This window comes from Gobio gobio (assembly GCF_949357685.1).
Source record: "Gobio gobio genome assembly, chromosome: 13".
NCBI classification, from domain to species: Eukaryota; Metazoa; Chordata; class Actinopteri; order Cypriniformes; family Gobionidae; genus Gobio; species Gobio gobio.
In genome coordinates this window covers 27,418,802-27,433,266 of record NC_137106.1, presented here as the reverse complement: position 1 = coordinate 27,433,266, position 14,465 = coordinate 27,418,802, and the positions used below count along the sequence as shown (strand labels likewise).

The 14,465-nt window shown below is 36.9% G+C and overlaps 1 protein-coding gene across 1 annotated transcript in view; it reads left to right on the top strand.

Annotated features, from left to right (window-relative positions):
* Positions 1-6,789: 6,789 nt before the first annotated feature.
* Positions 6,790-14,465, top strand: part of crip3 (cysteine-rich protein 3) — a 34,526-nt gene continuing 26,850 nt past the window's right edge. Inside the window, exons 1-2 of the mRNA XM_079833342.1 lie at positions 6,790-7,016; positions 11,565-11,659. Of these exons, the coding sequence (XP_079689468.1) occupies positions 6,974-7,016; positions 11,565-11,659 (138 nt within the window). The 5' untranslated portion in view covers positions 6,790-6,973. The remainder of the gene's footprint in view (positions 7,017-11,564; positions 11,660-14,465) is intronic.

The window sequence follows — 14,465 nt, the reverse complement described above, 5'->3', positions numbered from 1 at the left end:
AATATTTTTTATTCTTATCAAGTCAAATAAGATCATGTTGTTCTTTTTTGTTGTGCACCTTACAGAATTGGCAGAAATCACAAATTTCAGTGCATGTCATGCATGGCACACAGCCTTCAGCTGCCACTAACAGGTGCCAAACAAAAAAAGTCATTATGAATAACAAGCCCAGAACTCTTGCCAACACTGCCAGATCGTTCACTCTACAGCATGAGCACATAATTGAAAGGTTTTATTAAGCTTCAGTTTGTTTCATAACAATCACTTTTATAGTAAGTTAACCAACGCTATTCTAAGTTGTTTAGGCCGTGTTGTGGAAACTGATGTAGAAAACGCTGATTTTGTATACACAAAATATAATATATGCAGTGATTGGAAATTTCCCATGACAAGTTGAGAACTGGCAAACCTTAACTTTGTATTTCTATAAATGAACCAAATGAACCAGAGAACTTTTGACCTTATTGTCGTGTGTTCAGTAAACTCCAGTGAATACACGCCATCTAACAACAGCATAAACAACACCACATTCATGTGAATTTAATAATGATGTTGATGTTTACCAAAGATAAATACACTCTAAAAAAAAAAGGCTCTATATGGCACCAAAAATGGTTCTTGGCTCGTAATCAGAGGGGAACCATAGGTGCTTCAGTGGTTCTTCAGCGGTTCAGAATCAGAAAGAGCTTTATTGCCAAGTGTTCTTGCACACACCAGGAATTTTTCTTGGTGCTGAAGCTTCCAGTGAACATATAAAATACAAACACAACAAGAACATAGTAATACAAATTCTAAGAATAAAAATATGAAAATAGCATTAAAAAAATATTAGGTCACAGTTACGTTTAGACAGAAAAAAACACATTTACAGATTATAAACATATTTACAGTATGTGAGTAGTATGAATAAATATAAATATAAATATCTCCTGAGTTTAGAAGATTTTGCACTAAACAGTGGGAGTATTGCACTTACAGGCATATGCCTTGGGGGAGCCCCCTCCCCCAAGGCATATGCCTGTAAGTGCAATACTCCCACTTGGTAGCTGAACCAAACCAGACAGTGATGGAAGTGCATAAGACAGACTCAATGACAGCCGAGTTGAACTGAATCAGCAGCTCCTGTTGGAGGTCGAACTTCCTCAGCTGACGAAGGAAGTACAGTCTCTGCTGGGCCTTTTTCACAATGGAGTCAATGTGATTGTCCCACTTCAGGTCCTGAGAGATGGTAGTGATCAGGAACCTGAATGACTCCACTGCTTCTACAGTGCTGTTCATGATGGTGAGTGGGGGGTGAGCTGGGCTGTTCCTCCTGAAGTCCACTATCATCTCCACCGTTTTGAGTGTGTTGAGTTCAAGGTTGTTATAACTGCACCAGACAGCCAGCTGTTCAACCTCCAGTCTGTAAGCAGACTCGTCACCGTTTTGCATGAGGCCGATGACAGTGGTGTCGTCTGCAAATTTCAGGAGCTTCACAGAGGGGTCTTTAGAAGTGCAGTCATTGGTAAAAGGTCAAACTTAAACCTAAGGTAAGAGGTACAAAAATAAGACAGACACGCATGCACGCACGCACGCACGCACGCACACACACACACACACACACATTGGATTTTCATGTTTTATGGGGACTTTCCATAGGCGTAATGGTTTTTATACCATACATACCGTATATTCTATCCCCCTACACTGCCCCTGCCCCTAAACCTACCCATCACAGGAGACATTCTGCATTTTTACATTTTCAAAAAACATCACTTAGTCTGATTTATAAGATGTTTTCCTCATGGGGACCTAAAAATGTCCCCACAAGGATGAGGATTTCGGATATTGCCATCTTTGTGGGGACATTTTGTCCCCATAACGTAGGGATTACCAGTCCGTCCACACACACACACACACACACACACACACACACACACACACACACACACACACACACACACACACACACACACACACACACACACACACACACACACACACACACACACACACACACACACACACACACACACACACACACACACACACACACACACACACACACACACACACACACACACACACACACACACACACACACACACACACACACACACACACACACACACACACACACACACACACACACACACACACACACACACACACACACACACACACACACACACACACACACACACACACACACACACACACACACACACACACACACACACACACACACCTGTACAATCTGTACAAACTAAACTGTATATTCTATTCCCTTGCTTACAGTAACCCCATATCTAAACCTACTATCTGCATTTTTAAATTTTCAAATAACATAATTCTGTATGATTTGTAAGCTGTTTTCCTCATGGGGACATCATCATCCCTACAAGGGCAAGGTCATGGATTTCGGATATTGCCATTTTTGTAAGGTTTACCAGGACACACACACATGCATCCAGTCTTCTCATTCACGCAAGTAGAGGGCGCTATCATACAGTAAGAGCAGACAACAACACAGGCTCATTCAGCGTCTCAGCACACTCCTCCCACTGCCTCCCTCAGATCAATCCATTTAGATGTCAGAATGATATCACAGTGATATCAGACCAAAGCAGATTGATGTATATTGAGTAAATGTTAAGTAGACAGTATTCTTTAGCACAACATTTCTCAGTTATTGATATGTTGGAATATTTTAACTGTTCTTAAAGGCTAAGTTAATTGGTCATATATATATGACCAATTAGTTGTATGTATATATATATATATATATATATATATATATATAGAAGAAGAGAAGAGTTGAAGAGTTGTGTATATATATATATATATATATATATATATATATATATATATATATATATATATATATATATATATATATATATATATATATATATATATACACAACTCTTCTGGGAAGGCTTTCCACAAGGTTTAGGAGTGTGTTAATGGGAATTTTTGACCATTCTTCTAGAAGTGCATTTGTGAGCAGGCACTGATGTTGGATGAGAAGGCCTGGCTCCCAGTCTCCGCTCTAATTCATCCCAAAGGTGTTCTGTCGGATTGAAGTCACGACTCAACCCATTGGAACAACCCGTTGGTTTAGGCAGTCATGTTGGAATAGGAAAGGGCCATCCCCAAACTGTTCCCACAAAGTTGGGAGCATGAAATTGTCCAAAATGTCTTCTTGCTGAAGCATTAAGAGTTCCTTTCACTGGAACAAAGGGGCCAAGCCCAACCCCTGAAAAACAACACCTCACCATAATCCCCCCCTCCAACAAACTTTACACTTGACACAATGCAGTCAGGCAAGTAACGTTCTCCTGGCACCTGCCAAACCCAGACTCATACATCGGATTGCCAGACAGAGAAGCGTGATTCGTCAGAGAACGCGTCTCCACTGCTCTAGAGTCCAGTGGTGGCGTGCTTTACCCCACTGCATCCAACACTTTTCATTGCACTTGGTGATGTAAGGCTTGGATGCAGCTGCTAATCTGTAGGCCACACAAAGTTTGGAGGTCTGTAGTTATTGACTCACAGGTGGCAACCTTTCATGGTACCCCGCTTGAATTCACTGAGCTCTTAAGAGCGACCCATTCATTCTTTCAGAAATGTTTGTAGAAGCAGCCTGCATGCCTAGGTGCTTGATTTTATACAACTTCGACCATGGAAGTGATTGGAACATATCGGATTGGATTGGAATATATATATATATATATATATATATATATATATATATATATATATATATATATATATATATATATATATATATATATATATATATATATATATATATATATATATATATATATATATATTAGAATATATATGGATGCCGCTATAGTGAAATATGCATACACTTATGCATTCTTAGATCAATAAGAAAATTGTTAATATTTTCAAATAAGCATTTTAAAATGACAGCATTTATTTGAAATATAAATATTTTTTAACATTTTACGTGTCTTTGCTGAATATGTTTAATAAAAACATTTTACTGACCCCAAACATTTTAACTATTTGTATGTGAAATCTGTATATATTTGCTTTTTGCTTAAATGCTTTCATGATAGAAAGTCTCCAGTTGCAACACCACCCTTAAATTTTTGGAGCGGCTAGCAATAGCAAGTTAGCTTTGGTAAGCGTCTCCAAATCTAAACCTTCTTCAAAACACACTAAACACGCATAGTAGAGTCTGCAAAGCATCACAAGACGAGACTGTGTTAAACATGTCTCAAAGCACATAACATTACAATAATGATGACTTAAAGAGTACTGACCTGTATGACCTGACCGCTATACAGATTAATTTCAGCGTTGACAGTGTTGCCATTGAAACATAAATTCCCAAAGTCACAAACCACTCTGAGTATAATGTCATGGGTTTCAATTTCTTCCAAATTACAGTTAGTTGTTTTGGTTCAGGAGGAACTGTAAAAGGTGGGTATATATATATATATATATATATATATATATATATATATATATATATATATATATATATATATATATATATATATATATATAAAGTAAAACAAAAAAGAAAGGATGGGGAAAAGAGAAATAAATACTTAGATAAAACATAAAGCAGGCAAAAATAGGGGGGAAAAAAATTACATTTTATATTATTTATTTTACAAAAAGAGAGTGGAGATACTGGAGCATTTTAGTTCATCCATTTTCTCCAATATTCTTCAGATTTTGTTGTTGTTGTTATTATTGTATTTAATATTTAATTAAAAAATATATATTTATATTATTATTTCATTTAATTTTCTCCACCAGAAATATAAAGTATAAATTCTTGCGTAGGTGTTTTGGGTGTTGTTGTTTGATTGCAGTTAACATGATTCTGATTAGATACTGAAGTCATTTCACACTATATTTGAGGATATAAGGCTCGTGGACAGTGATGTAATAGACCATGTGAGATTTAGTTGTGTCGTAAACAGTTGGTACCATGGATGGCTGTCTCTCATGAGGTGACCTATGACCCTATCTAAGGACGCAAGTGTGAGATCATCTATTATCTCAGTGGTGATGCCAGTGGCTGCAAGTGCATTTACTGAGGCCTCCATCGTTCACAGCGGCCATCTGTTTAGACTGTACTAATTACAGTATCTTTACTGATGAACGAGAGCACTGGAAAGACTTTCTGCACCAATAAACTAGCATAACAAAATGTGGATTCAACAGAGTCCATCCATAAATTAAAATTCTGTCATTATTTATTTAACTTTGTGTATTTCCAAATCCATATGTCTTTCTTTGTTCGGTAGAACACAAAAGGAGATGTCAGGTGGAAAGACAGCCTTTCACAGAATGACACCATTGTATTGAGAGGAAAAAAAGATGGTCGCCTGAGGCTGTCAGTCCCTAACATTTTGCCTAATATCTCCTTTTGTATTCTGTATAGAAGAAAGAAAGATACACACACGTTTGGAACAACATGACATTGAGTAGCATAAGGGATGAATTTGGGGTCCTTTTAATGTGGTTCATTTTAAAATGAACCATAACGTGTCAAGACAGCACAGGTGAATAGGGTAAGCATTTCAATAGATACTTCCCCAGTTGGTTAATCACAGTAGGCTACGTCAAGACGCTTTATTTTACAAGTATCTATCGAGATGCTGGAAATAGAATTATTACAAATCACATTCCCTTAGAAATACACCCTTTAAGACTCTGAGAGTATTTTAGAGTACATAAACTTTAGAATAATGGTCCGTCATTAATAGGTAACTATGCAGGAAGTAATGCAGGACTAATGACATTAACACTTCAGCTACTACTACTAACTAATATAGAATCAAGCTTAATCAGTAAGTATCGAATTTAGGAGATAGTACCTTGTTAAGTAATCAATACTTACTGAATGAGATTAGCCTCATTAATAACTATTAACTAACTGACAAATTAAAGAACATTATTGTGTGTCTGAGACGTAATCAATCATCTTTTTTACTCTGAATAAATTCATAAAATGCATCACTAGTTACTCAAGGGTTACATAGTCACTATGCAGGAACTACTAGTGACCTGGACCATTATTTTAAAGTGAAAAAACATCTGAGTGATGCATTTTATGACCGCATTTAGAGTAAAAAAAGACAATTTCTCAAACACGTTAATGTGGTGATTAGTAATTCATTAGTATTGCTGGGTTAAAATAACCCAGCATTTTTTAGAGTGTAGTTCTAGTGATGCCAATCCCATTCAGTAATTATTGATAACCTAATCAGGAACTATCTTAGTCCTAAATTCGATATTATACTGATTAGTTAAGCTTATTTCTATATTAGTTAATAGTAGTAGCTGAAGTGTTAATGTAGTAGCCTACTTACCCATGTGTTACCCATAAACTCTCAAATCCTGTTTTTATTTTAATTTTAATGATAATACCAGCAATTCATACGACAAAAACAACAGACTTATGACACCTTTTGAATTTTGACAATAAACAGGAATGAAAAACGGGAAGGTTTGATGAGCTTTGTACGTTTTTGCTTTGATTGACGTGTAAGAAACATTCCTCATTGGTCAAGCCGGCACAGCCTTTGGCTTGACCAATGAGGAACAGTGTGTAACTGTGCCACGCAGAGCCGTTGAAAACGTTGTTTTTTCTATGGCTCTGTCCGATGCGAATTAACGCATCCTACTATGGCGAAGGCTATGAATATTAATGAGGTCAAGCTGACGTTGCTTGGTAACCTTGGAGCGTTCAGTCACGTTTCCTAATTAATATTTACAAGTCTTCCTTCACCATAGTAGGATTAGCTGGCTTTCAGTCAATCAGAGTTTACTGGTCGAACGTCACGCAATGTATGAATTATTCATGAGACAAGAACGGAGACTCTTTAAAGTTAAATAAACGCGGCGGCTCGACTTGTGTTGCACACAGTGTGCAGCGGCGCTGAGGGACAGGCTACAAACCTACCGAAACTGCGTGGCAAAAAGACTCTTCTAGAGAATGACGTCCATTTGTCCAAGATGCGATAAGACTGTGTTTTTCGGTGAGAGTTTTCCACTATAATTATCACTTATCAGAAGTCTAAGCCAAGTTCATTTCATTGTTATTTTTAAATCATTGGATTGGACTAATTGACTCAAAATGCTGGGCATTTGAATAATGTTCTGAAAGGTCAAAGGTAATAAACAATAAAAAAAGGAATACACTTCTGCAAATCTTGGCAGAGTTACATAAGTGTTTGAAAAGTGTATTTGTTTTATAGTCATTTGGTTATAAGCAGTTCTTTTTGGGCTATTGAAGAGCTCATACCAGTTTAATAGTTACATTTCACGGTTTAACAAATTGTTTTATAAGTAGCCTGCTTCATTGATGTGCTTCTACTGTTTGGGATTTGATATAAATAAAAGCAATGCATTTCCATATACTAATATTCTCAGCTGTATTATTACTACTCCAGTCCCAAACAACAGTGCATGGTGTTGATGTCCTTGAGAAACATTCTGAAAAGTATGTCTGTTTTGGTTAAATTAATCTGTCTAGTTTTAACTGGGTCAGAGGAAAAGATGTAGGGTAAAATAATAGGTTAATTTCAAAATTGTTATTATGAATTTTCCCACATACAGCATAGGGATATCTGGGACCTCAAACTGTCAGTCTCAAGAAAAAGATGAAGTTTAATCTTGCAGCCTGTGCAGAAGTATTGTTATTTGTAGGTCAAGCACAAGTGACCCCGACGCTCCCACAAACACATTGGAGGATGTTTCCTAGTCTGTCCCGTTATTGTCGCGTTATATGCTCCTGTTTAGTATTCTGTCCTGGAATCCAGTAGCCAAAGGGTTAGTAAATGCTGTAGCCCATGAAAAGAGAATTGGATGACAGTGTTACGTAAGAATTTGGCAAGGGACTCTTGAACAAAGTGAGAGGAGCTGTTGTGCTACTGTTGCAGGTTAGCGGATGGAGTAACTGTCTTTCTGGCTGTGCTGAACAGGAGATGTCAGCTTGATGATTTGAAATCCCCACTGAGCCTAGACTTCTGAAAATGTCTGACTCTGTGTGCTCTCTGATTGACCTGACTAGTTTTGTGTGATGGAATGTGTGTGAGAGAGAGACAGACCCTAGGAATGTTGGCTGGTTAGTGTGTAAGGTTTTGGGATGGTGGGTTTAGTTCCCCACATGCACAATGTCAATCTGGCAAATGTTTTTTTGGATCATATTATAGCTCTTTTTTCGTATCACTACATTCTTAAAAATTATGAAGGTTTTCGCAGCGACACAATGGAAGAAGCATTTTTGTTTCCCCAAAGAACCTTTCAGTCAACAGTTCTTAAAAATAATTGTTTTCTTAGTGTGAAGAACTTTTTAAATCTTAAAGGTGCCGTGTGTAATATTTATGAGGATCTATTGACAGAAATGCAATATAATATACTAGGGCTGCAACAACTATTTGATAAAATCAATAATAATCGATAATGAAAATCATCGCTAACGATTCTCATTATCGATTAGTCGGGTCTGCTCTCTGTACACAAAGCTTCCACCATTCGTGCCAAATTACAGGACTGAATAACGAATTTTTATGGACAACATGTGTATCTAGAAATAGTGGAGTGGAGCTGTTGCAGAAAAGGTACATGATCCAAGTGCCCAAAACAATATGAATTGTTTATTTTAAGCTTTAAGTGAATGCATTGACTTTTAACATACCCTGTCACGCGCTTTGACAGATGTGTGTGTGTCTGCATCCTCGGCGCAAAACGTTAATTTTACAGGTTATATCCACTGATCTATATAGAAAACAGTAGTTATATCCTCATCTGTAAATGCTACTAATTCACACGAGTATTTCCATTTTGCATGAACTTCAATCTTCACTCAACGTGTGCTGGTGTGCGCGCGCATGCGCGTCAAACAGAAAGAACGCAGTCGACAGGGAGAAAATTAATATTCAGCGCAAAAACATGAATTTAGCTAAAATATCTGCTGTTGAACGCTAAAATTTAAAAGTCAACATGTAATTCAAGTATTTTTAAGAGCAGTAACTGTAAAGGGATAACAGTGTGTAATTTGAATTTAAATGTAAGACATTTCTACAGGATAAAGAAATGACAGTAACAGTTATTGAGTGTGTGTGTGTTCCTGCAGAACATTCCTCTAATCTGTTAACACTGAGTTTGTGTTTTTTTGTGTTTGTTTAATATCATTTTAATGTAGGGATTTAATCTCCTTTTGCTTAGTAACTTTTTTGCATATAATGTAGGCTGTAGAACAAACATACCCTTACAAAAATTATAATAAAACCATGTTTTTGTATTGTATTGTATTGATTACCATTTGTATAACCACACAAATACCATTTAGATAAGCTATGGATTTGAAGCAAAACAATGGTTAATTTGTGGTTACCATGGAATAACTACAATAACCCTGTTATTTATTTATTAATATTATTTTTGTTTGTTTTATTCAATTTAAACCATGGTTAATTTTTGTAAGGGTAGATATATTCACTATGTGTTTTCATAGCACTCAGCTGACATGTTTGTTTGAATGACAGCATTGGACAGGATGTGGAATTGTGTGTTTTGACAATAAAAGGAAAAACGGGCTTTTTATCCGATGAATCGATAAATAAATAAAAAATATTCGACCAACTAATCGATTATCAAAATAATCGTTAGTTGCAGCCCTATAATATACATAACTATGTTTTCAGTGGTGTATAAAGACATAATGAATCTTTTATTACCTTTGAATAAGCCATTTCTATCTAAAATGTTTGTCCAATCATTGCATTCGGTCCAAATGTGTTTACTGTTTAATGTATTTTGTCCAGAAAATATAAAAATAATTGTATTTATTTATTCGATTTTTTTGTGGGTCTGTGTGTGTCTTTCTGTATTTCTTACTCCTGTGCTTCAAAGTCCATGGCTGTTTACTGTGTGTTTGCTCATAGCAAACTATTGATTTTTTTTAGTTATTTTAAATTCAGGATCTGATAGACGAGCTAGAGAACACGCGCAAGCAGTTTTGTGCAATGGAAGTTGTAAAACATTACTAAAGGCTGCAGATCAGCACACACTACCATTCAAAAGTTTGGGGTCATTAAGAGTTACATTTATGTAGTTAAAAATACAGTAAAAACAGTAATATTGTGAAATATTGCAATGTAAAATAACTGTTTTCAATTTGAATACATTTTAAAATATTATTTTCATCAGCCATTTCTCCAGTCATGATCCTTCAGAAATCATTATAATATTTACTATCAATGTTGAAAACAGCTGAGCTGCTTAATATTTTTGTAAAACCATTTTTTTAAAGATTCATTATTGGATAGAAAGTTTAAAAGAACAAAGTATCTTAAAATCAATCTTACTGTCCCCAAACGTTTAAATGGTAGAGTTTCTACTTTTTCAATGCTTAGCTTCTATCAGTGAAGTGCTTGTTCATTTGATTATGCACAAAAACTGCTAGTTAAGATTAGAAGGTCGGAGATAAGATGCACTTTTCAACATCCTCTTGATAGGAGCAGATCTGACTCAGCAGGGTTTGCCTTGAAACAGGATCTCCATTTGGAGCTTTTCTTCAGAAGGTCCAGTTTGTTCTTCCTCTGCTTTGATGCTGCATTGTTCAGCTGTAAACACACACATACAGACCCCACCCTATAGAATTAGTATTTTGTGTGGATTCTCTTTCTCTGAGCTCTTGTAAGTACTGTTTATAGATATCTCGATATACATAAATGCACCAACACACACACAATTGTAGTTGCTGTGTTAAGCTGTATTTCAGCATTTGCTGAGCTGGACTCACCTGAAAAGATCTATGACTTTACAGTAACAGTAATTATGAAAGTCATATAAATAAATATTTTAAGGACACTACCATTCAAATGTTTGGGGTCGGAAAGATTTTTTTGTTTTGTTTTTAAAGATTTCTCTTATGCTCACTTATAAGCTAAACAAGTAAAACAGTAATATTGTGAAATATTTGTATTTGTATTGTTTAAAATAGCATATATGTTTAATTAATTAATGAATCTATTCTAATTTGCTGATTTGGTATTGAATAAACATTTATCAAATGTAAAGTAAACAGTTGTGCTGCTTAATACGCAACCCATTTGCAGAAACCATTATACAGGTTTTTGGTGAATACAAGTTTTATTTGAAATTAACTTTTCTGTCTTTACTGTCACTTTTGAATGCATACTTGCTGAATTAAATCTTTGTTTATTATTTAATATTAATGACCCCAAACTTTTGAATGGCAGTGTATGCTTGATATTTCTCTTTTTTCTTGCTTTCTTTCAATTCAGAACATAGAACAAGAAGACCATGTTAAGCTAATCTTTCAAAGTCATGCTTTTGACTATTGACATATAGGCTGATCCACTTAGCAGTGTTTTTTTTTTTAGCCAAGAACCACCCACTTAGAAAAAAGTTAATTTGACTGAGCTGCAACAAAGTGGCCAAACATAGAAGTTTATCAGCATTGTGTGTAATTTAGATGTACATTATATCACTGCATGTTAAATCTGTCACCTCAGTACACTGATCAGATAACACATTACACTCTCTCCCTGTTCTAGCTGAGAAAGTGAGCTCTCTGGGGAAAAACTGGCATCGCTTCTGTCTGAAATGTGAACGATGTAGTAAGATTCTGTCTCCTGGAGGCCATGCGGAGGTAAGCAGAACTAAAGCTGATATTGCAGGCTGAGATGTCATTAAAGGTCCCATGGCATGAATTTTTCATTTTATGAAGTATTTCAACATTAATATGAGTTCCCCTAGCCTGAATATTGTCCCCAAGTGGATAGAAATGTTGATCGGTGTAAAACCGAGTTCTGGCTGTCTTTCTCTGCCTTTGAGAAAATGACAGGCCAGACTAGCCAATCCTGAAGTCTCCTGGTTTGACGTCCAAGCAGGAACGGTTCCCTCCCTTTCCTCCGCCCAGAGAATCTGGCACGCCCATGCAAACGCTCGAGTCAGATCATTGCTTGTGAACGAGTGAATGCTGGCAGTTTCTCAGTATTTGGATGTACAAATGAAAACAGAAGTCTTTTTTCAGTTCCTTCTGATCTGTGATCAGTGATTTCTTATGTGTAGCTAATTATTTATTATTCTTGCACACACTGCGGCTTCTCTCTCTCCCGACAGAGCGGTGTTTTCGTGTTTTCTATCTTGTGAGTCAGTGTTTTTGTACGTCCTCGTCGCGTCTATCTGTTCTTAAATGTGCATACAGTCGGGAGTTTCTGCTAAACATCGGCAGAGCCACATCTAGAGATAAACCTCAGGCACGCCGAAGCTCGGCCTTAAACATCCCCGACCCCCAGTACTGCATCTGGCCCACAGCGGAGGCACCAAACGCGGCATGAGATTAAGCAGAAGGGGGGTAAGCGTGAGGGTATCCGGCTAGGCTAGCCAGCTTTCCCCACAATAAACTGGATTACATTCGATTACTGCTGTTGTGTCTTTGTTTGCGCTGTGTAAGTTACTCAATGCGCGTCACTGACGCTTTTCATATGATTGGAACATATCTAGAAATAATGCTTTAATCAAACTTACTAACTCGTTCATCTTGCTGTAATGGTACATTGCATGTAAAGTTGGTAGAATAATGATGAAGATGGACTCGGCGTGACTGGGACTCGTGTTTATTCAGAACTCTCAGATACAAACACAATAAACTCGCGCTGACAGACAGCGCTCTCACAACTCAGTAGTTACTATAAATAACTTTGTTAGCGATCGCTCCGTCTCCGTGATGTCCGGTTCGCGAACGAATCATTCTTTTGAATCGGTTCTTTTTAGTGAACCGAACCAGTTCACCAAATCGGACTGAATCGTTCTAAACGGTTCGCGTCTCGAGTCAGCGCTGATCCATAATTTACTAAGGTTACTAACTTTCTGACATGAGTGACAGCCCCTCCGACTAGAAATAAACTAATAACCTGAAGTATATTCTGGTAACTACAACAGTTCACCCTGAACTCAGACATGCTGAGAGAACTGATGTGAAGTGAACTCAGGTCCATCCGTCTCTCTGGCAGCAGCTTGTGCGTCGTAGACCTCGTTAAACCACGCCCCCTCCGCTCATTTCAAATGCAAAGATGTCAGCCAATCACAACAGTGGGCGTTTTTACTGAAGTCTCACAGCAGACACGCCTCTTGAAACAGGGCAGTCAGCCACAGGGCAAACAGCAGTATAGACAAAATGCCTTTTATTTCTAAATTATGACATTTTATGATGTAAAAATCATACTAACAATATAAGTACACCTCAGGAAACACTATAAAATAATAGAAAAATGCCATGCCATGGGACCTTTAATGAAAACTTGCTCTCTGATCTTTGGGAGTTCTTTCTTTCTACTTTCTGTCTGTCTGGCTTGTCTTGGTCCTTTCTTTCTGTCTTTTTTATGTATGTCTGTCTGTCTTTTTTGTCTGTCTTGTTTTGTCTTTCTTTTTGTTCTTTCCTTTCTTTCTTTGATCAGACATGATCCCTGATGACAGAAAAATGGGATTCTGGATGTCCTGCTTCTTTATATATGTTGGTCTGCAGATTTGTGGGCTGCACATCCTCAATGTCATATTTAGCAGGAGATCACACCACCGACTTTAAAAGCTCAACTGATTCTAGGTCATCCATGTCCTTGCCCATTTCAGTGCCCATCATTGTACTTTCTTCTTCTTCCTTCTTTCCTCCCTCCTTCTTATTGTCCTGACAAGTTCGATGGTCTTGTAATAGATTTTTTTCTAGATCAGTGATCTGAGATGTCTTTTGTGCCTGTTTGGGTTAAATGATTGTTCATCCATCCCTCTGTAAGTCTACACTCCACCCGTAGACTTGTCACTCATCAAGAGTAGAAGTTTAAGGAGGAATTGAAAGTCCTACAATGACCGTAAACACAGATAATCAGTATTTATAGTAACCTCATTTGATCCGTCTAGAATGTTCTCTCGCTGTCAGGGAGAGATTACAATTACATTTACTATTTATCAATTTAATAATGAAGGGAAAAAATATTAGCATGTTTGTTTGTTTTTTAAACGGTTACATAAAGCCATTCCCATACTCCTCTGAACCCTGAACATCAAAATAGCAAAGAACGAAAGGACAAGGAATAAATATCCTCGGTACTCCTTACAAAAAGCATTTGATTTGGCTTTATTCTGTCATTTTTTACAGTATGAACAGACAAGAGATTGACAGACAAGAACAGCAGGGTGAAGACTGACTAACTGTGTTAACAGGAAGTGAAACAAATTCTTTTAGTCTTGGGCTTTACTGCTACTTGCCTCTAACAGGAAATGTAAATCATAATATTCTTAACCGCAATGAAATTCATGGAGAAATGGCAGTAATCTGTCATTTTCAAATGCATTTTTAGTACGGTACAGCTTCTACATTTCAAATAGCTTTACTGAACATATAGGTATCATATGCTGTATCATATCATAAGCATTTGCACTTTCCCTCCCACACAGTG